Source organism: Lepisosteus platostomus, chromosome 7, assembly GCF_059453375.1.
Source record: "Lepisosteus platostomus isolate fLepPlt1 chromosome 7, fLepPlt1.hap1, whole genome shotgun sequence".
Lineage (NCBI taxonomy): Eukaryota > Metazoa > Chordata > Actinopteri > Semionotiformes > Lepisosteidae > Lepisosteus > Lepisosteus platostomus.
In genome coordinates, this window is record NC_142617.1 from 40589193 (window position 1) to 40608644 (window position 19452).

General features: G+C 41.0%; 2 protein-coding genes across 2 annotated transcripts; both read left to right on the forward strand.

The window, feature by feature from the left end:
- The first annotated feature begins 2567 nt into the window (after positions 1-2567).
- Positions 2568-9819, forward strand: LOC148658761 (pepsin A-like). Its single transcript, XM_088640341.1, has 9 exons — positions 2568-2724; positions 3894-4047; positions 5043-5160; positions 5582-5700; positions 5897-6093; positions 7222-7338; positions 7700-7820; positions 8538-8633; positions 9452-9819. The coding sequence occupies exons 1-9, from the start codon at positions 2666-2668 to the stop codon at positions 9584-9586; spliced, it is 1116 nt and encodes a 371-aa protein (XP_088496467.1). The 5' UTR covers positions 2568-2665; the 3' UTR covers positions 9587-9819.
- Positions 9820-13849: 4030 nt separating this feature from the next.
- Positions 13850-19180, forward strand: LOC148658762 (pepsin A-like). Its single transcript, XM_088640340.1, has 9 exons — positions 13850-13960; positions 14968-15121; positions 15600-15717; positions 16068-16186; positions 16677-16873; positions 17136-17252; positions 17590-17734; positions 18488-18586; positions 18813-19180. Exons 1-9 carry the CDS (start codon positions 13902-13904, stop codon positions 18945-18947), a joined length of 1143 nt encoding a protein of 380 aa, XP_088496466.1. The 5' UTR covers positions 13850-13901; the 3' UTR covers positions 18948-19180.
- The last annotated feature ends 272 nt before the right edge of the window (positions 19181-19452 follow it).

Sequence of the window (19452 nt, forward strand, 5' to 3'; positions counted from 1 at the left end):
GGACAATCACAAATGCCTAACCCAGATGTTATAAATAAGCCTCAGATATAGGTGAGGACACAAAAAGATATATCCACACCAACTCACTGGTCAATGGTCTGAGACAGAGCTGATTCGGACTGAAGGAGCATTGTACATAGTGAGAAAGGAATCTATTCCAACTCACATAGCTATAAATTGTATAAATTGCCTTCTCCCTTAGTTGTTTGCTAAATACCAATTCCAGTAACTACTGGCCAGAACTACTGTACGAGTCCTTGATGTTTAGCATCCTTATGGATCAACACATTCATCTATGCATCTGACACAACACTGGTTGCTCCAGTAGCTCCACTCAACTGGGAAAAGTCTTGCACTCATGCATGCACAACCATATCCCTGGATCTGATCTTTCAATTCCAGAAGCCCATGCAAAACCTACATGATCCATTCTTCTTTTTTAGCAGCACAACTGCCCATAAGGTACAAACATGTATAAACCCTTTCTCCAACATTCCATGTATCAGTTGATGCAGGGATATGGTGAAGCAAGGTCTTCTGCCATCCAAGGGCCTCCTCATGGGCAGCAAGCACCTCCTGTCATGTATATAGAAGGGCCTCCAGTAGTCCCTGTTGACCCACCATCAGCTTTGAAGGAAGAAGGCAACATTTTTCATCCTCCAGACTAGGAGGACAGCCCAACCACCTCCACCACGGAGACATCGTCTGGAGAAAAAAATCTGAATCACCATAAACATGATCTTCAGTAGTTCTACTCACTAAATGGAGTTTATATAACGAAAGTTCGGGAGGGATGACAACAACCACGCTCAATTGTTCCTAGCCATCAGTAATTAGCAATCACTCCCTTCATCCTTCCTCCACCAAACGCTATAAAAACCAGTGCAATATCTCTCCCTCCCATGCGACTTTTGTATCCCACCTCCACCCCAACTCTGCAGCGACCCCTTGGTTACCCTGGCCTCCTCGTCCTATGGCCAGGGTTTGATGTTGGGTGTTGTCATTCCTAGTGAATGCCAAAGGTCTCTGCAAAGGATGTGAATGGAGTTTCTGTAGACAAACAGGGTCCCTTCATCCCTTGGACAATCCTATAGATCTGGTCATCTTCTGCTGCATTGTTTTTTTCCAGCAGCCTCACTGACTTGGCAATATGATGTGGAAATAAGAAAAGACCTAGTAAAAATGGTTTGTAACTGAATGTTAAACTGATTTTAAACATTCAAAATGTCTCTTGTTGCTCTTGTCATTTGTTCAAAGGATATTTGAACCAGGTGTGAGCCTGGTCAGTACCTGGATGGGAGACCTCCTGGGAAAAACTAAGGTTGCTGCTGGAGGTGTTAGTGGGGCCAGCAGGAGGCGCTCACCCTGCGGTCCATGTGGGTCCTAATGCCCCAGTATAGTGACGGGGACACTATACTGTAAACAGGTGCTGTCCTTCAGATGAGATGTAAAACCGAGGTCCTGACTCTCTGTGGTCATTAAAAATCCCAGGGCGTTTCTCAAAAAGAGTAGGAGTGTAACCCTGGTGTCCTAGGGTCCGATTTCCCATTGGCCCATACCAATCATGGCCTCCTAATAACCCCCATCTATGAATTGGCTTCATTACTCTGCTCTCCTCCCCACTGATAGCTGATGTGTGGTGAGCGTTCTGGCATACTATGGCTGCAGTCGCATCATCCAGGTGGGGCTGCACATTGGTGGTGGTGGAGGGGAGTCCCCATTACCTGTAAAGTACTTTGAGTGGAGTGTCCAGAAAAGTGCTATATAAGTGTAAGCAATTATTAATTATTATTATATTATGTACATGTGATACATATTTCATAGTGTAACATTAAAACACTCGTAAAACGTTGTAGATGTGTGAAAACCCATCAGTCTCAGAGCCTGTGAGTGCATTAACTATTGAATTCATTCTGAACTATTACTGCTAAGTGTTAACAGTATTAGGAACACCATCAAGAAGGCAAAAACCATTACTAAGCGTTTTATTCAGATTGTATGCCCTCTGATTGCAGGTTTATAAACAATGACTGCACAAGGACCTTACATTAGCAGTTTATAATTCAGTTATGATTACCTTGGTGGAAATTTGCTATGTTTAAACATTAGATTGTGCTCAAGTTACAGGTACATTGTATTTACATAAAACTGTGCAGGATTGAATGTATATCTTATCCAATTCAAAACATTTCACCTTTGTCACTTTGGCTTGTGGCTGGAATAGTGCCACACAGTCTTTGCTGACATTGCTATGCAACAAGGCTTTTTATTTTCATGGCTCAAGAAAGAAAAAAATATTTAAGACCTTTTTAGTATTATTAAGAATCTACGAAAACAGTAATAGAAAGTTTTTAGGAATTTTCTGTAGACTTGCAATTATATTTTAATGAGCTGTGCAAACATCTAATACCTGGAATTAAAGGTCAGCTGAATACCCTTGTACTCCTTATCCCCAAAGTTGTTTTCTAAACATTTGCATTGGATAAAGTTTATTTTTCTGTTACTTATCTTTTTCCTTTATGGAAGCTTTTTGGGTTTTCTTATCATGGTGATAAAGTAATGGAGGGTCCTATTGTGAACCTCAGGTATAAAAGGGTCTGTCTCACACCAGCAGGACACTTTCAGCCTTGGAGTCCAGCGGGAGACTGTTCTGAACTGCAGCACCATGATGAAGTGGGCCGTTGTCCTCTGTGCCCTGGTGGCTCTCTCCGAGTGCCTGCACAAGTGAGTTTTTCCTTTTGCAACATTTAAAACTATTCAGCTTTCTCTCTAATTATGTGTGCTGTCTAGTCTTATCAGTTGTTTTAATGCTGCTGAAGCATTATAAGTATAACAGCTGAAGCAATAACCTGCATAACGTGAGATGAAATGAGTAAGATATTGCACATGCTATTAAGTAGAACGACATTCTTTGGAAAACAGCAAATAAGGCAGAATAAATAAGGAAATGCAAAATACAATGCAAAAAAGGAATCAAAAGGAAAAAAAAGGGTTGCACATAATAATTAATCTTAAAAATAACTGATTACTCCTTTCAGAAAATTTGCATCATGAAAATGATTTAGTTGGCTTGTTCTTGTACTTCAAATGGTTCTCTGTAATAAATCCAGTGAACTTTTAAGAAAACCATAGTCTTGTCTATATTCAGTCATGTAAATTGGACGTATGAAGCTGCAGACTTCAAACTATTGTCCCTATTGGCTGAAATCTCCCTTGATGTAAGTCTAGTCCCTTTCTAAAGTGTACTGAAAATTAGATGCTATGAATTAAACAGTTAAAAATAAGTATAGAACTTATTAAACACAGAATGATTTGATTTATTACTTATTTTATTGAAAGGCAGGGTAGAATTTGAACATAGCTGTTCTTTAGTGATGCACATCTACAAATCACATGTTTAGGTGTCAATTGGAAACTGGTGAAACAGATTCCAAGAGTGCATCACAGATATTGTCAATTCTACATCCCATTATCAAACTACAGTATACATAACCTCAGCCTGCTGAAAAACATGAACAGATGCTACATTTTGTCTTACCTTTAACACACCACAGGCCATTAGTACAACCTGACTCAAGGAAATGAGGCCACTTTTATTGCTATCTCTGTTCACCTACAGTACTTTACCTAAAGTGATCAGTCTTATTCTGACACATTAGAACTTGAGCATTTGAAATGTATTTAATATGGGACTGTAGTAGTCCCCAGCAGCAAGTGCTTGGTCAGTTGTCCATTAGTGCATGTCAGGCTTATAAAGGGGGAATATACATTTACTTGAATGGAGTAAGCTTACATGAAATTTAATTACCATGTCTCTGTCCCCCGGAATTTATGATGCTACCGCAGGATATCCATTTAGATCATGTCTGACTCATAAGGTCATCTGTTTTCAGGATCCCCTTGATTAAAGGGAAATCTGCAAGACAGGCTCTGGAAGAGAAAGGCCTGTGGGAGGAGTACAGGAAGAGACACCCCTACAACCCCGGTGCCAAGTTTAACCCTGATTTTGCCACAGTAGCAAATGAGCCCATGACCAACGATGCTGATGTAAGTACGTCCACTTTATAGTTGTGTTACAGCAGAGATCAGTCTGGTTTATATCTGATGAAAGAGAAATGGACTGTTCAATACCTCATGGGGGAGTTCTGTGTGTGGAGACACTACTGCAAAAACAAACACTACGTTTATATGTATAATCAAAATGTTTGCCAAGTACAGGAACAGCCTACATTAGAAATAGTATAATGTATGAAAGTCCTGTAAGTAAAGGTTATTTCTTTCTTACCGTTTCAGTGCTGCAACCACAAATGTCCTTAACAGGTTTAATGTTTGCTTTTGGTTCAAATAGACCGTGATGATAAATTAAACCACTACTATTTGATCACTAATAGTGTCAACTATAGCCACATTTATTCTCTATGATTACAAAGTATTTTATTTTGAATGGATCAGGATTACTTTAAAGTGTACCCACACAACTCGAGCTTTTCTGCTCATTTTAAGTGACGATATTGTTACGCATACGGCTTCCATTGCTTGCGAGAGCTGAGCTGGTTTACCAGCGTGGTGACGTCACCGCCCTTCCCTGTGAATAGCAGGGACCGCAGCTGCCGGGCTGGGGGGAGATCTCTCTTTAGCTCAAGAGGCTGGGTCCCTGTTGAGTGACGTTGGAGGCCCGGGTTCGAGTCCCTGACGGTGGGGGTCCAACCTGATGCAGCGGCGGCGAGGGCGCCCACGTAAATCACAAAGTGTTACATTGGTGTTAGAAGCGGGGTGGGATAGCCCTTTGCTGAGGACGGTGAGTTAAGCGGGCGAGAGTATAATGCATACGGCCTCCATTGCTTGCAAGAGCTGGCTTACCAGAGCGGTGACGAAACCGCCCTTCCCTGTGGATAATAGGGACTGGGTTTGAGTCCCCGACGGTGGGGGTCCAACCTGATGCAGCGGCGGCGAGGGCGCCCACGTGAACCCCGTAGCGTTACAATATTAACATCAGCACTAACATCTCTCAAACCTGTGTGTGCGCTCCATTGTGTCTCCAGCTCTCCTACTATGGGGTTATCTCCATTGGAACTCCCCCCCAGTCCTTCAATGTCCTCTTCGACACTGGATCCTCCAACCTGTGGGTGCCCTCTGTCTACTGCAATAGCGAAGCCTGCAGTGAGTATGCAAAACAGAAATGGATGACTATGCCCTCAGTTTATATTCTCATTGTTGCTCTCTTCTGCATATGCCAACCCTAACCCATTCTGCATTCCACCCACCCCTAACTATTAAACCATTTCCAAACTTGTACCACAAAGCATTAGTTCTATTGTCTGATGTGTGAAAATATAGGTGCTTTAACACAGCAAGAGGTGTAATATCTACAGCAGCTTACTCCTCAATAGAATGAACCCATTTGAGCTTTAAAGCAAAACAAACAAGTTGCAGCTGCCAAAATTACAAATGCCAGATGTATCTGAAAAGTATAAAAAGGAAAGATGACTTTCTTATCATTGTACGGTTGAGAAGTTAAATGCCTTTGGATGGCATCAGCGAAAGCCAACATTTTTGATAATTGCCTAAATTCCCTTTGCAGCCAACCACAACACCTTCAACCCCAGTCAGTCCTCCACCTACCAGTCCACTTCCCAGACCCTCACCATCCAGTACGGAACGGGCAGCATGACTGGAATCCTGGGATACGACACTGTCACCGTGAGTGTGGAAGCACAGAACACACAGAGATCTGGCATGACAGAACCAGAAAACAGACTACTACATGAGAAACAGGCTGCCTGTAGAAGTTAAATTAATACTTAATGAAGACTGGGCGTAAAGTAATGAATAATTTGTGATTTACAAATTTTAAGAAATCTTGCTTTCTGCTAACTTATGATTTGTCTCCTACAAGGTTGCTGGAATTAGTGTCGCAAACCAGATTTTTGGTCTGAGCGAGACTGAAGCAAGCTTCCAGTACTACATGCCTTTTGATGGCATCCTGGGTCTGGCCTTCCCCTCAATCGCAGCCTCTGGTGCCACCCCTGTCTTCGACAACATGATGAGCCAGGGCCTGGTTTCCCAGGATGTCTTCTCCATCTACCTGAGCCCGTGAGTGATGGCTCCTTTGCAGTATGCAACATGTGGAGAGCATATTCGTGTGTAACATAGCAGTGTCAAAACTGGGACAGGCCACCAGAGGGTGGCATAAAGGCACTCCAGGAAAAGGGAGGAAATGAATCACCCAAATTTGCGCGAGGTTATAAGGGGATTGACTTCACCTGTTTGGAAGTTGGTTCTCTTTCATAAGGATTAAGAGAATAGTTGGAGGTTGCCTGCTCAGGTTTTGTCACAGATGTTGGAAAGGGCGAAACGTGGAATGGCAGGAGAGCATAAAAGACCCTATGCGTAGAGGCGAGACGGGGGTTAGCCCGGGCCAGCTGTTCAGGAAATGCCATATAGAAACCTATGCCCTCAGGTAGCGGACGTGGGGCGACCTGGTGCTTGGCGGGTCTCAGGACATTTGAACGTCAATGCTGAACGAAGGCAAATGAAAGACCCAGAAATATACAGTATAGCCCCAGAGAGAGAGAGACACCGGAAGGACAGCAAAGCACCTGAAACATGAGACAGGACAGAGGAGGAGACAGGTTTGGGCTAGATCTTAGATCTCAGTCACTCATGACAATGATAAACAGTCTCACAGTGAGACATCTTGTTATTAAAGAAAGGTTTGGAGCTTGAGTGAGTAAATATCCTAAAGGCAGTCTGTTGCCTTGTCCGGGGCAGTAAAACCACTTTTTAGTGTTTTCGGCCCAGGAAAATGGATCAACCTTTCGGTTAGGATTACAAAAAAGGAAAGAGAAAGGCGTGCAAGTGATAGATCACATTTGGGCTGAAAAGGCTATTTCAGACAGGGTTGGTCCAGCCACTGCCAAATTCCCGTTAAAAAAGGATGTGTGTGTGCAGCTCCTCCACACTGTGCTATTCCACTAGGGGGATCTGTCTTATTTAGCTTCCAGCTCTTACAGAGTACGGTATAGACAGGAAATTCAATGCAGGAAGCAAATAAGGACAGCAAAAGAAATAAGGACATGCAAATGCAGAAGAGATCTGATGTTTTAAGTTATGTTGCATATAGGATAGGATTCATATTAACTACTCATGTTCCTTTAATCTAGAACATAATTTATTTTTAAGTGGATCATATATTCTCCTCATCTCTTCTTCCTTGTCCAGCAATGGCGAGACTGGCAGTGTTCTGACTCTCGGTGGAGTCGACCAATCCTACTACACTGGCCAGATCACCTGGATCCCTCTGTCCTCAGAGACGTACTGGCAGATCACCATGGACCAGTGAGTAAAGATCGTCTCTTTGGGTCTTCGCTTTTCTCTTCAGCACAAGGACTGTAAACAGTATCTCACACCTCTAGATTAGTCTAAACCCCTCCAACATCTCAATGTACTGTTGGAGTGCAAAGACACTAGGAATGGATTTGAGAGAAAGACTACAAAATTGGAAAAGAATGTGCAAAAAAACAGTAACTGCAACTAGAACAGGACTAAATGTCCTTAAATTCAATCTTTTCCAAAGGATGCCTTTAACTTTTTAAAGTTTAATTCCATAGCAGCAAGCTCCTTCTGTAGGGTGTGCTATACCTTGTGATGCTCTGACTCTGTACCTGACTGAGACGCCAGGCCTTATTTTCGGTTACAGGATTAGCATCAATGGCCAGGCTGTTGCGTGTGCCGGGGGATGCCAAGCCATCGTGGACAGTGGCACTTCTCAGCTTGTTGGCCCATCTGGTGGAATCAGCAACATCAACGCTTACATTGGAGTAAGGAATTCTTCTCAGGGGTCACCTCACACTGTAACTCTCTAATGTCATCAGAAGAGCACTGTCAGAGCATGTGAACTCTCAAAATCAAACATCCTTCACGTCTTTCCTTTCACTGGCCTGCAACATGTTTCTGTAGTGGTTACACCTCACTTAATTTTGCTACAACAGGGTGAATCTTTTCTTTTTTTGTTTGACATTTTTCTCTGTTGGAGAACATGAGCTTGAGAGCTCAGCACAAAATCACGAAGCAAGTCAGAAAGCAGAAGAAACCCATTCATGATTTCATACTTGGGTCACGTGTTCCACAACATGGCTGTAAGAATGACGCTTTAAAAGTCACTTTCCTCAAGGCTTGCAGAACAGCCCATGGTTTCACTTCCCATAAATATCTCATAAACCTAAACTGTGTTGTGCCAGTTTCCAAGTCACAACCAAAAACAGCCTATGTGTGATTCAGAATCACATGAACTAATTAAATTAGTGAATGAAAATGTAAGTAGCAATACCCTCCCAGATTTGATGCATGTGTTTTTCTGATAAGCTCCTTGCACAGGAAAGCAGTGTTTTTGTTTGCCATCAGTCCACTGAGTCACCTGTAACCCTTTTCTTAGTGTGGTTGCATCCTAGCTGTTCTTGGGATGTTTCTGGGTTTTCACGGTTTGCACTACTTCATTTAGGGGAGGTTGTAACTTGTGGGATCCTATCTTTGCTCAGGATGTTTCCAGCTGCAACATCGGAAACCTGCCTGACGTCACGTTCACTCTCAATGGGTATGACTTCACCCTGACCCCCTCTGCCTATGTGTCGCAGGTGAGTGGCCATTTACAAAAGGACAGCCAAACTAACCATTACTCGGAATGTTATGTTCTTTTTGTCCACTCCAACAAAAATTAAAACCTTTTCAGTTCTCCAATTAAGAGCCTAAATCTAATTCTTCATTGCAGAAATGTCTTTCATACATACCGATTTTCTAACATTTCATATGTATTGGGCTGAATAAAAGATGAATGTGGTAGTATGCTTTGACCATGAAGGGGCCAGCACCGAGGCCCTTAATTGTTTCTGAATGTAACAAAAAGTATTAATTTCCCTATCTGTATTTATCATTGTTAACCATAATTATTTTAAAGATTGTTGCTGCGGTTACAGCAAACCACACACAGTACATCTCCATTCTGCTGTAAAGGATATTGTCAGTTCTTTCAACAACTGCTGCAACATTTCATAACCAAAATGCATGACTAACAGAGAAGTAAACAGCTTTTGGGGTAAATGTTCAGGGACACCCGAAGAGAAAAGCAGCAGCCTTGTGTTGTAAAGAGCTGTTTTTTGTTACTTTAACTGGGAATCAGAGTCTGCCAAAGGTACGTTTAAAGGGGTAAACACTGTATATACACTCAATAAACATTGAAGATGCAGTTCTGTCCAAGGACTAAATGAAAAACAAGACCTTTTCCTAGCCTGAGGTCCTAACTTTTATTGATCAGTATTTTGACAACTAGGCCTTGCTATTCTGATAGATTATTGAGAGAGAACATAACTTTTCAACAATACTCCCAGTTGGAATGAAAGGGAGTTCTTGTGGTTTTCCCAGTTGAATACAATACTGTCTCCCTCTATCACCACAGACAAGCAACGGCTGCCAGTCTGGATTCGCCAGTGGTGGATTTGGCCAGTGGATTCTGGGTGATGTCTTCATCAGGCAGTACTACGCCATCTTTGACAGAGGCAACAACATGGTGGGCCTGGCCCAGGCTGCCTAGTCTCACAGTTTCCTGTGGGAGAGCAGCATCACAGCACGGCCAACTGCCTGCACTCCCCGTGAACGTCACCGTGGCTCTCCTTGTGCTGTCTGTCTTCTGTAGAGGCTTCCAACAATCATTGCTGTCACAGGATAGGCCTGAAGATCTTCAAGCCGTAACGGGAGACAGAAAAAAATGCTTTTTGAATGTGTATCTCTGATTGTAAATAATAAAGAGAAATTAGCATCAAATAATGCCTGTCCAAAAATGATTTTGTCCAGTTGGGTTAAGTCCACACATTGACACATGTTGTGTGTGCTTTTAGTCATTGGCATTGGTCTGCATTTAATCCTTTAATCCAAGAATGCAATTAACATTCTGTTGTAGGCCTCCTCTTCGTCTCAGTAATAACGGTTATATACTGCATTCATTCATTGTTTTAGTCTGAGCTCCAGAAAGACTAGTGGTCTTTTTATAGTTTCAGGATAACTGTAAACCTTTAAGAGCAAGATTTAAAGTGATGGCTTTTCTCTTTGAAGCTGTTCACCCTATCAGCCAATAGAAGGCTATTATTAATAACCCTATCTGGTATTTTATATAGTACCTTCATATAAATATGTTATATAGTACCTTTTTATAGTACCTTTTATATAGTATCTCAAAGTGATATACAATAATACAAAAAGTTAACAAGGAGAAGAAATTACAAAATTTGCTAAATTAAAATTAAAGATTTGGAATACAAAAGCAGATATAAGGGGCAGACACAGGCCTGATTAAGTAAAAGCCTTTCTGAAGAATAAGTTTTTGAGTCCGGATTTGAAAGCTCTCAGGGAAGGTGACTCTCTGATATCCTTAGGGATAGAATTCCAGACATTTGGGGCATAGTAAGAGAAGGCCCTGTCACCCATACTATGTCAAAAAGCTTGGGGGGTGAACAGGAGACCAGAGTCAGATGAACAAGGGTTGTGAGGATGATTGTACCTCAGACAGGTACTCAAACTAGTACTGAGGTGATATAATTCAATCCATGTTATCTTAATAGCTGACCAAGTGGGGAGACATACAGTAAATGCCAAATATTAGAGACCCAGTACTGAGCCGTGGGAACACCAAAATTCCTAAATGAACAAAAAGTGAGAACTGAAACCCTCAAGAGAGACAAAGTGTTGGTGATCAGTAAGTTCAGACTCTTCTCAAGACGGGAAAGTAAGATATCAAAAGCACCACTGAGGTCTAGGAGAATAAGGATAGAATTGGAATCAGATGCCATAAGAAAATTGTTAGTGACTTAATCAGAGCAGTTTCTGTGCTGCGTAATTGTTTAAAGCCATATTGGAAGGGTTCAGTGAGGTTATTTGTAGTGAATTGCAACAGCACGTTTCAAATTTTAGCAAGAAAGGATAAGTTGGATATAGGACAAAAATTGTTTAAGTTATCCAGAGCCATATTTGTTTTTTTTTTGGTACAGGGGTATTGGCAGCAGTTTTAAAGGCCGTACGTGCCACTGCAGTTCTCAAGGGCTAGATTATTATCTTGAGAACAACAGGGCAGAGAGAAGAAAAACAGGACTGAGATTAAACAGTAGAAATGGGATCTAATAAACAGTTGGTGGATTTCACACATGGTACCAATTTTCTAAGGCATGCAGCATCAAGTTGAGAAAGACTAGCAAACCTTGACCAGCAGGGAGGACATGTGGTGTGGAGACAATATGATGCTGGATATTGTCAATCTTAGAAGTAAAAACCTCTAACAATGTGGCTGGTAATGTGGTGGGGCAATTTAGTAGTCTATTGACGGTGGAGAACAGGTATCTAGGATTGGTATGGTTAGTCTTAATTACATGGAAGAAGTAGCTGGATGTAACAGACTCCTTCCAAGACTGAAGAGATACATTCAGACCAAAAAGACACCACCTATGTACTAGTTTGTGGGACACTGCCTTTACTGAGCATAACTACCATAGGGCAGATCAAGTAAAGGAGATTGTTTGAGTTTCGAGAGGTGCTAGGCTGTCAAGAGTAGTTAAAAGAGAACTGTTAAAAACTTGTACCTTGTTTTCTAGAGTATCAGAGTTGGAAAAGCAAGACAAGACAGGGCAGTCAGTAAAACTAGACTGGTCAACTTTTTACCAATTGCAAAAACTATTAGAGCATGAAGGTGAAGAGTGTGAGACAGGAAATCCTAAATCAAAAAGAACAGCTAGGTCACCATAAAGGCCTAGTTCAAGGTACGTGTGACATTTGTGTGACCTTTGTTGTGAGTTATACTGAGCTGAATGAGACTAAAGTATTCCATCAAAGTTAGAAAACCCTTAGATAAACTGGTAGGCAGTGAATCAACATGGATATTACAACCTCCAAGATCAAGGAACATATTAAATCTGAAGATTAACAGAGAAAGCAAATCCACAAACTCACATTAAAAGACCCCATAGGGGGTCTGTAAACTGTAACAATGATAGAAGAGTGGGGACATTTGAAAAAAGACCCTTGAAAGAAGAAAAATGAAAACCTATGGCTCACCTAACACTGGTTTCTGCATGTCATTCCATTTGTACACATTGCCCCGGGATCGGTACTGGGTTGTGCTGGGCAACTGTAACAGGCAGGTTTGCAGGGACGTTCATTGGAGGAAACTAAGTCTGAGGCTGCCTTTCCTTTATGGTTGGGACACCAGCCATGTGTCTAGTCTATTCATCTGTAGGCCCGTAAAAACCTAAAATTTACAGTAATTGGAAATGCCTTTACTTCCTTGCTGGCATTGCCAAATCATTTAATTGTTTTAAAAAATGCATTCTGGAGAGCAATTTTAAGGGATTCTTAAGAAATTTGTCTGTCATTTCAGAAGCTACAGGCTTCACTTTTCCTGAAAAAGTCAAATGCAAAATAAGATGTGACTGGCCATTCACATTACAGAAAGAAAGCAAAAACACTTTATCACATTTAATTAGTATTTCCATATGATCTGTATGATGTAAATATTTCGTCGTATGTATTTTGTTCTGTATGATTTCACAAAATCTTCTTTCCTGGAAATAAACATTTTGTAAGTGACAGTTTAAATAATAATAAGAATTATTTGTATGAGTCGGCCAGTCTCAATGATTGTCACCAAATTATACCATGATTGCTGATTAATACAATAGAATCGTGTTTAATATTTCTTTATTTTATTGTGGTATACAACAAAATGTGGTTTCGACCTCTACTAGGACTGTACATTGTTTGTTTTCTTTATCTTAATAAGGACTATTAATACTTTTTCGTACTGATGCAAATACCAAATATTTAGGAAGGGATTTCCAAGTATCAGTGAATTAATCTCAATGATTATGATAAAGGTATTACTACCATAAGAGTTCCACTGATTACAGTGATTTGAGAAAGTGAAGCAGCTTTAAACTCTAAGATAATTTTAGATAAACCCCAGTGGCCTGAAGATAAAGCGTGCTACTGTTTATCCAGTGATCTCAGTAATTCCTCCATGATGTCACAGACCGGCAGGCTGGTCCGGTACTGTAATGCTGTGGTTCCTCACTTTTAATTTAGTTATCGTTAATGACTAAGAATAATGAATAAGAGCAGTTTCCTGCAGGTACTGCTTTTGTCTTCCAAGAACTCAAACCCTTTTAGAATATTTGCATATTTGTTTGAAATTAAGGCTAAGAAACATGGAAAGTTAACTAAGGATGATGAAGGCAATGGAAGGTAACCACCATATCAACAAGAAAGACGTTGATCCCAATAAAGAGCAGATCCCAAACCACAGTATTTTCATGCTCGGCACCGTCCATGTCTTAAGAAACAAAGCAGACAATTATTTCATGTTATGATGCATGGTCATGAGGTTACAGACTGTTAAGTTCTTCTAACCTTGAATCCTTGATTCTTCATTTCTGTTATAGTAGCTGTCTTGGGTATAAATCATGGTGATGGAAATTACATGAATGTTTCCAATCAAAACATCAGTTCCTAGTTCATCCAAAGAAATCTAAAGTCTCTCTATGTCCTCAGTGCATCTTACTATGATATTTGAATGCATAAATGTCTTTCAGAATTTCTTTAACATAAATAACTTGGAGGCAAGGCTGATCTAACTTTGATCTGTTATTTTGCACACTTTCACATTGACATTATGAGAAAGGACACCCATCTTTACCATTCCACTGCTTATCACTTTCTGTTAAGAAGACTTGTTGGGTTTTCTTATCGTGGTGATAAAGTAATGGAGGGTCCTATTGTGACCCTCAGGTATAAAAGGGTCTGTCTCACCCCAGCAGGACACTCTCAGCCTTGGAGTCCAGCGGGAGACTGTTCTGAACTGCAGCACCATGATGAAGTGGGCCGTTGTCCTCTGTGCCCTGGTGGCTCTCTCCGAGTGTATGCAAAAGTGAGTTCCTTCTATATATTTATTATCAATTTCTTTATAATGCAGAATTTTAGTGCAGAATACCTTGATTTCTCTTTGTAATTTCTGGTGAACATGTGGTCTAGGTTATGCATTACTTCAATGCATTGTCTGAGAATGTAAGGTGCACGAGACTCTATTTCTTAAAAAATAATGTAGGGGAAAGTGGAAACTAGTGGGAAGTGGAATTAAAGCCGAGAGAAGGGGTCACTCTTTTAGGTATTACTAAGACATGAGTTTCACTGATCAGGAGCAAGTGATCCAACCAATGCTGTCAAAGCTGTTACCCTGGTTTCTTTGGAGATACCAAAGAATCAATTGATAGATCACTGACCTGTGAGAAATAAAAAGGCTAGAACAGCAGAATAGATTAAAAATAGTTCAGGTGGGGTAGCTGCGTCAGCATGCGCAGGCTGCAAAGGAACAAGTAATAGGTTTATTCCATGCTGAAAAGAGAAAAAAGGAAGAAGGAGAAAAGAAAAGGAGAGAAAACAAGAAGAAAACATCGCTGCTTACACCCAAAGAAGGCTCCACAGCCAAAGCGTCGTGTTTCCTTTCTTCTCTTTTCAGCATGGAATAAACCTTTTGTTCCTTTGTAGATAAAAACCAATTGGTGTCATCAGGAGCATATTTTACAGTGATGGTTAAAGTAACAAAATAATAGTGAAAGATCTCAAGTGTCTCTGCAATTTGAAGCCAAAAACGTACTTTTTGATATTTCTTAAGCTTTGTCATGCAAATAAAGCATATCAAATTAAACCATTATGGCTTCCCCCAAAACACACAATAAAAACATAGATTTGCTCAAAAGCAAAAATAAATTAAGTTTTGTGCCAAGTTAGGACTGTAAGTAGTTAATAAACTATTGACTATCTGCCCTGACGTATTTCTTTCAAAGCCCCAAGTAAAGGTCTTCTAAAAGTCAGGCGTTATGAACTAAGATATCAAGTAGAAGTACTCTAGTTGTTAACTTTACCTGTTGGATCCAGGATCCCCTTGATTAAAGGGAAATCTGCAAGACAGGCTCTGGAAGAGAAAGGCCTGTGGGAGGAGTACAGGAAGAGACACCCTTACAACCCAAGTGCCAAGTTTAACCCTGATTTTGCCACAGTAGCAAATGAGCCCATGACCAACGATGCTGATGTAAGTGTAAATCCTTCCCTGCTGTCTTGTCAGGATAAGCTGATAGTGGTTTATGCATGCCACAGATTCATTTTAAAAAAATAAGGCAAGGGTGTTTTGTATAATACCTGCCTGTGAAAGCAAACTCTGATGTCTAGAATGTATAAAATCTAATTAGATATGATTTATTTGATTGATGCATTATTTTCAAGGTTCCTTCTAATACTGGCAATAAGATAAAATAGAAGGCATAACAAAATACACGTTAAAATCATCCAAATGTCACTCTGTGTGACACCTCTTCAGACTATGGGCTATGCTTTTCTTTGGTGCCAGATCAATTTATGCTGTCATTCCTCAAGCAGGTTAGAGCCAAAGATGTTGTAAGATCGTCAACTCTTTTAATGTCATCTTCTTTTAACTTGTTTGTGTTTTGTACTGTGTTTCCTGAACTGACAATCTATTAATTAGCAACAACACAATCTCTCTATGGTTGCAGCTCGTCTACACTGGGATCATCTCCATTGGAAATCCCCCCCAGTCCTTCAAGGTGCAGTTTGACACCGGCTCTGCCAACCTGTGGGTGCCCTCGGTCTACTGCAGCAGCGCCGCCTGCGGTGAGTGAGGGAAAGAAGGCTGAATCCAGCATGGAAAACTTCTTTCTTGGTCGTGTTTCCAATTAGGAACCTATGGAATACAATAAATCATATTCCCTTTCACTTCAAATCATTCCTGGATGGAAATAGCACCACTAGGCATATTTCTTTCAAGTGTCTGGAAATATTAATCATGCCAGTTTGTAATGGCTAAAGCTTATATCCCTTCTTTTTTTTCCTTGGACGAAGTAAGTGTGAGCTTCTCGTGTAAAATGTTGAAGCTCACAAGATGGCTGTAATATCTTCAGATGCAAGTGTCATCCTAAATAAGAACACAACAAATCACTGACGTGCCTAACTTCCATTACCAGGGAACCACGACAGATTCAACCCTGCGCGGTCTTCCACCTTCCGTTACACTTCCCAGACTCTTTCTATCAGTTACGGAACTGGCAGCATGACTGGTTTCCTCGGATATGACACTGTCACTGTGAGTACGCAACTATAGTGTGACCTGAGATATTTTATCAGTGCCTTACAGGGTAATATTTTTCCATCAGTTCATCCTATCCTGGAAGCACAGAGTACAAGGTGATACTACATCTGGGATGGGATTCCTGCACATTACAGGGCATGTACTGTATATTCACACTGGAACAATTTAGAGACACCTCTTAATCTGACAGGCATGCCATTGGACAATAGATGGGAAACGGAACTCTTGGAGAAAACTGACATGGACAAGAGCGCGCATGCAAGATCCACATCTGGACTGCTCCAGCAATAGCCTCAGCAATCAAAGTTAGGGCCCCAGAGTACTGTAGCAGCAGTGTTAAAGAAAAAAACATGAGAGTACAAAGAAACTAAGAAGTTATGCAAGAACCAGATGGTCGTACTTGTAGCTCAATCTGATATCAGGAAATCTTGTGAAAGAATGATTGCTTATGCAGGTTGTTTATGTTTAAATTTTCTTCTGCAAGGTTGCTGGCATTGCAATCAGAAACCAGATTTTTGGTCTGAGCCAGACTGAAGCAGACTTTGAGTACTACATGCCATATGATGGCATCCTGGGCATGGCCTTCCCCTCCATCTCAGCCTCTGGTGCCACCCCCGTCTTCGACAACATGATGAAACAGGGCCTGGTCTCCCAGGATGTCTTCTCCTTCTACCTGAGCCGGTGAGAAATCCTTCCCCGCAGGACACAGGCTAATTATCTAACTTGCAGTTCAAGATAGCAAGAGAGGAACAACAGAGATCTAGACATAAATGGGACAATAAAAGCATTTTTGGAATTTCTAGGATGCTTTGGATATACCATTACTTACATCAACTGCCAAATGAAAAACTGATTATTTTCTTATCAGTTATATGTCTTTATGTGAATTGAAGTTAAAATGTGAGGTGCTCTTTGCAATGTCTAATGTGGATTCTTGCTCCAGCAATGGCCAGACTGGCAGTGTTCTGACCCTTGGTGGAGTAGACCCATCCTACTACACTGGCCAGATCTACTGGATCCCTCTGTCCTCCAAGACCTACTGGCAGATCACCATGGAAAAGTGAGCTGATTTATTTTTGTATTTGTCTGTTCTTTTCCATAGAAGTAATATAATATTACACAGTCCCACTTTCCTTGGCCAAACCTTCTGACAACAAATATACATGCTAATATTCATATTTGTATACATATCCATATCCAATCCTCTGGGTAAGGAAAGATCAACAATTAGTCTAAGAAGGGATACACAAGAAAATAAAGTAAAGCTGTTTCTTTATCCTGTATATGCTATATCAGCTAATGCTATGGTAGCAAGCATCTATAAAGCTGCTTGCGCTGGTCAGTAATGAACAGATTCTGCATTGAAGTCTGATGCCAGTGTCTGTGGTAACATGCAGGGTTACCATCAATGGCAACATTGTGGCCTGTGCTGGTGGCTGCCAGGCTATTGTGGACAGTGGCACCTCCTTGGTCATTGGTCCATCTAGCGACATCAACAACATCAACGCCTGGGTGGGAACCTCGGGGAGCCAGAATGGAGAAGTAAGACCTTGAGTACAAAAGTTACCACTTTCCTCGTTGAAGCTACCAATATGACACCAATTTCCCATGAAGACAATAGCATGCCTTTTACTCTATTGCAGCTCGCAGTTTGTTTTTTAATAAGACAGAGGAAAACGTGAAATCGTTTTGCATGTCCGCTAGAGTGGCATGCACTGCCCTGGAACATGATACAATTCCCATTTATAATCAAAACCCTTTTCCATGATGCATGTGTTCATCTCCATTACATTTTCACAGAGGAAGAGGAGAAACAGCACTGCTAGTGACAGGCAAAGCCTGCTATTTTACTCAAGCATTGTGAAATATTAATTTATTTCTGCACTAGAATGAAGAATAAGCTTATAAGACATAAGTAGGAATTAAGAGAGAATGAATTAAAGACAGAGATTTGGAAACACTTTAGCAAAGCATTGGGTTGTGGTGGTTTGGAACAAACCATTGTTTGGGATTCTTTAAAGAGGAAGAGAACTTTAGTTCAATAAAATGTTAGCAACCAAATGGGCATGGTCCCATAAGAAAGGCTACAAATAAGAGGAAAGTTTTTGGCCCAACTAGCGCATTTTGTTAATAGCAAATTGATCCTAGTTTCAGCCAGCTGTTCCTTGAAAGAAGCCAGGATATCAGCTTCAGCATCATAGCTGAGTAGCTTTTTCTACAATATATTTCTTGTTCTCATGTTTATTTTTTTGTTTTTAAGTATAATTTTAACAATGGAATCCATCATTTTCCAAGGCTATTGTGAACTGCAACAATATTGGAAGCATGCCTGCGGTGACCTTCACCATCAATGGACACGACTTCACCCTGCCGTCCTCTGCTTATGTCATGCAGGTCAGTGTGTCCTTGTGTGAGGCTGGTACCTTCCAGGACAGTTCAGAGAGTTAAGCAGGAACTAGACCAGGACTTGTCTAATTTAACAAGCAGCCATGGATGGCACTGGGCTGAACGAGTGCCTTTGGATGGAGTGACCCAAAGTGATATCATAACAGGAAGGGAGACCTAGGTGTTTTCTGCTAACAGGAAGTCATACTCATGTTTCATTCTTACCTCCCTCTAGAGAGGAAATGGCTGCACTTCCGGCTTCTACAGTGGAAACAACCAGCTCTGGATCCTGGGTGATGTGTTCATGAGGGAGTACTACTCCATCTTTAACAGGGCCTACAACATGGTGGGTCTGGCTCGGGCTGTCTAGTCTGGCCTTGTCTTGAGGGAGCAGATCCAAGAAAAGGTGGACAAGTGGACAATACATCATGTCCACTCCCTCACGGCACTCACCATCTGCTTCTAGTTGGCATGTCTGCTGTTGTAGTCCGAAAGGACTGAAGAGGCTTACATTGTAACAGAAGACAGTAAAGAAGATGTTAATCTGTTAGTATACAGTATATATGATAGAACAAAACTGAAAAATAAAAGCAATTAAAATAATTGTCTTTATTTGTATTTTTTTGACTGAAAAATAAAAGTATTCTCGCATTTAAAATTCATTGCTGTCCTTTTTTCTTCAATCAGAACTTCTTGACCTGAGACTGAGACTGGATTGCCAATTGGAATCTTTTATAACTGCAATCTGGTATTCCCTGGATGTCTCCCATTCCAGTATTATCCAGACTTAGCTTTTGCACTGTAACAGGATCAAGCCAGAGTTTGCGGCCATCTGTCTCCATGGCAACCAGCCGTGTTTCACATGTGGAGTCAAA

Excerpts from the sequence above, each read along its gene's own strand:
- LOC148658761 (XM_088640341.1), top strand. The coding sequence starts at position 2,666 with ATGATGAAGTGGGCCGTTGTCCTCTGTGCCCTGGTGGCTCTCTCCGAG. Across the intron at positions 5,701-5,896 it reads TGGGATACGACACTGTCACC|GTTGCTGGAATTAGTGTCGC; the intron begins GTGAGTGTGGAA and ends GTCTCCTACAAG. Across the intron at positions 6,094-7,221 it reads TTCTCCATCTACCTGAGCCC|CAATGGCGAGACTGGCAGTG; the intron begins GTGAGTGATGGC and ends TTCCTTGTCCAG.
- LOC148658762 (XM_088640340.1), top strand. The coding sequence starts at position 13,902 with ATGATGAAGTGGGCCGTTGTCCTCTGTGCCCTGGTGGCTCTCTCCGAG. Across the intron at positions 15,718-16,067 it reads CTGCAGCAGCGCCGCCTGCG|GGAACCACGACAGATTCAAC; the intron begins GTGAGTGAGGGA and ends TTCCATTACCAG. Across the intron at positions 16,187-16,676 it reads TCGGATATGACACTGTCACT|GTTGCTGGCATTGCAATCAG; the intron begins GTGAGTACGCAA and ends TTCTTCTGCAAG.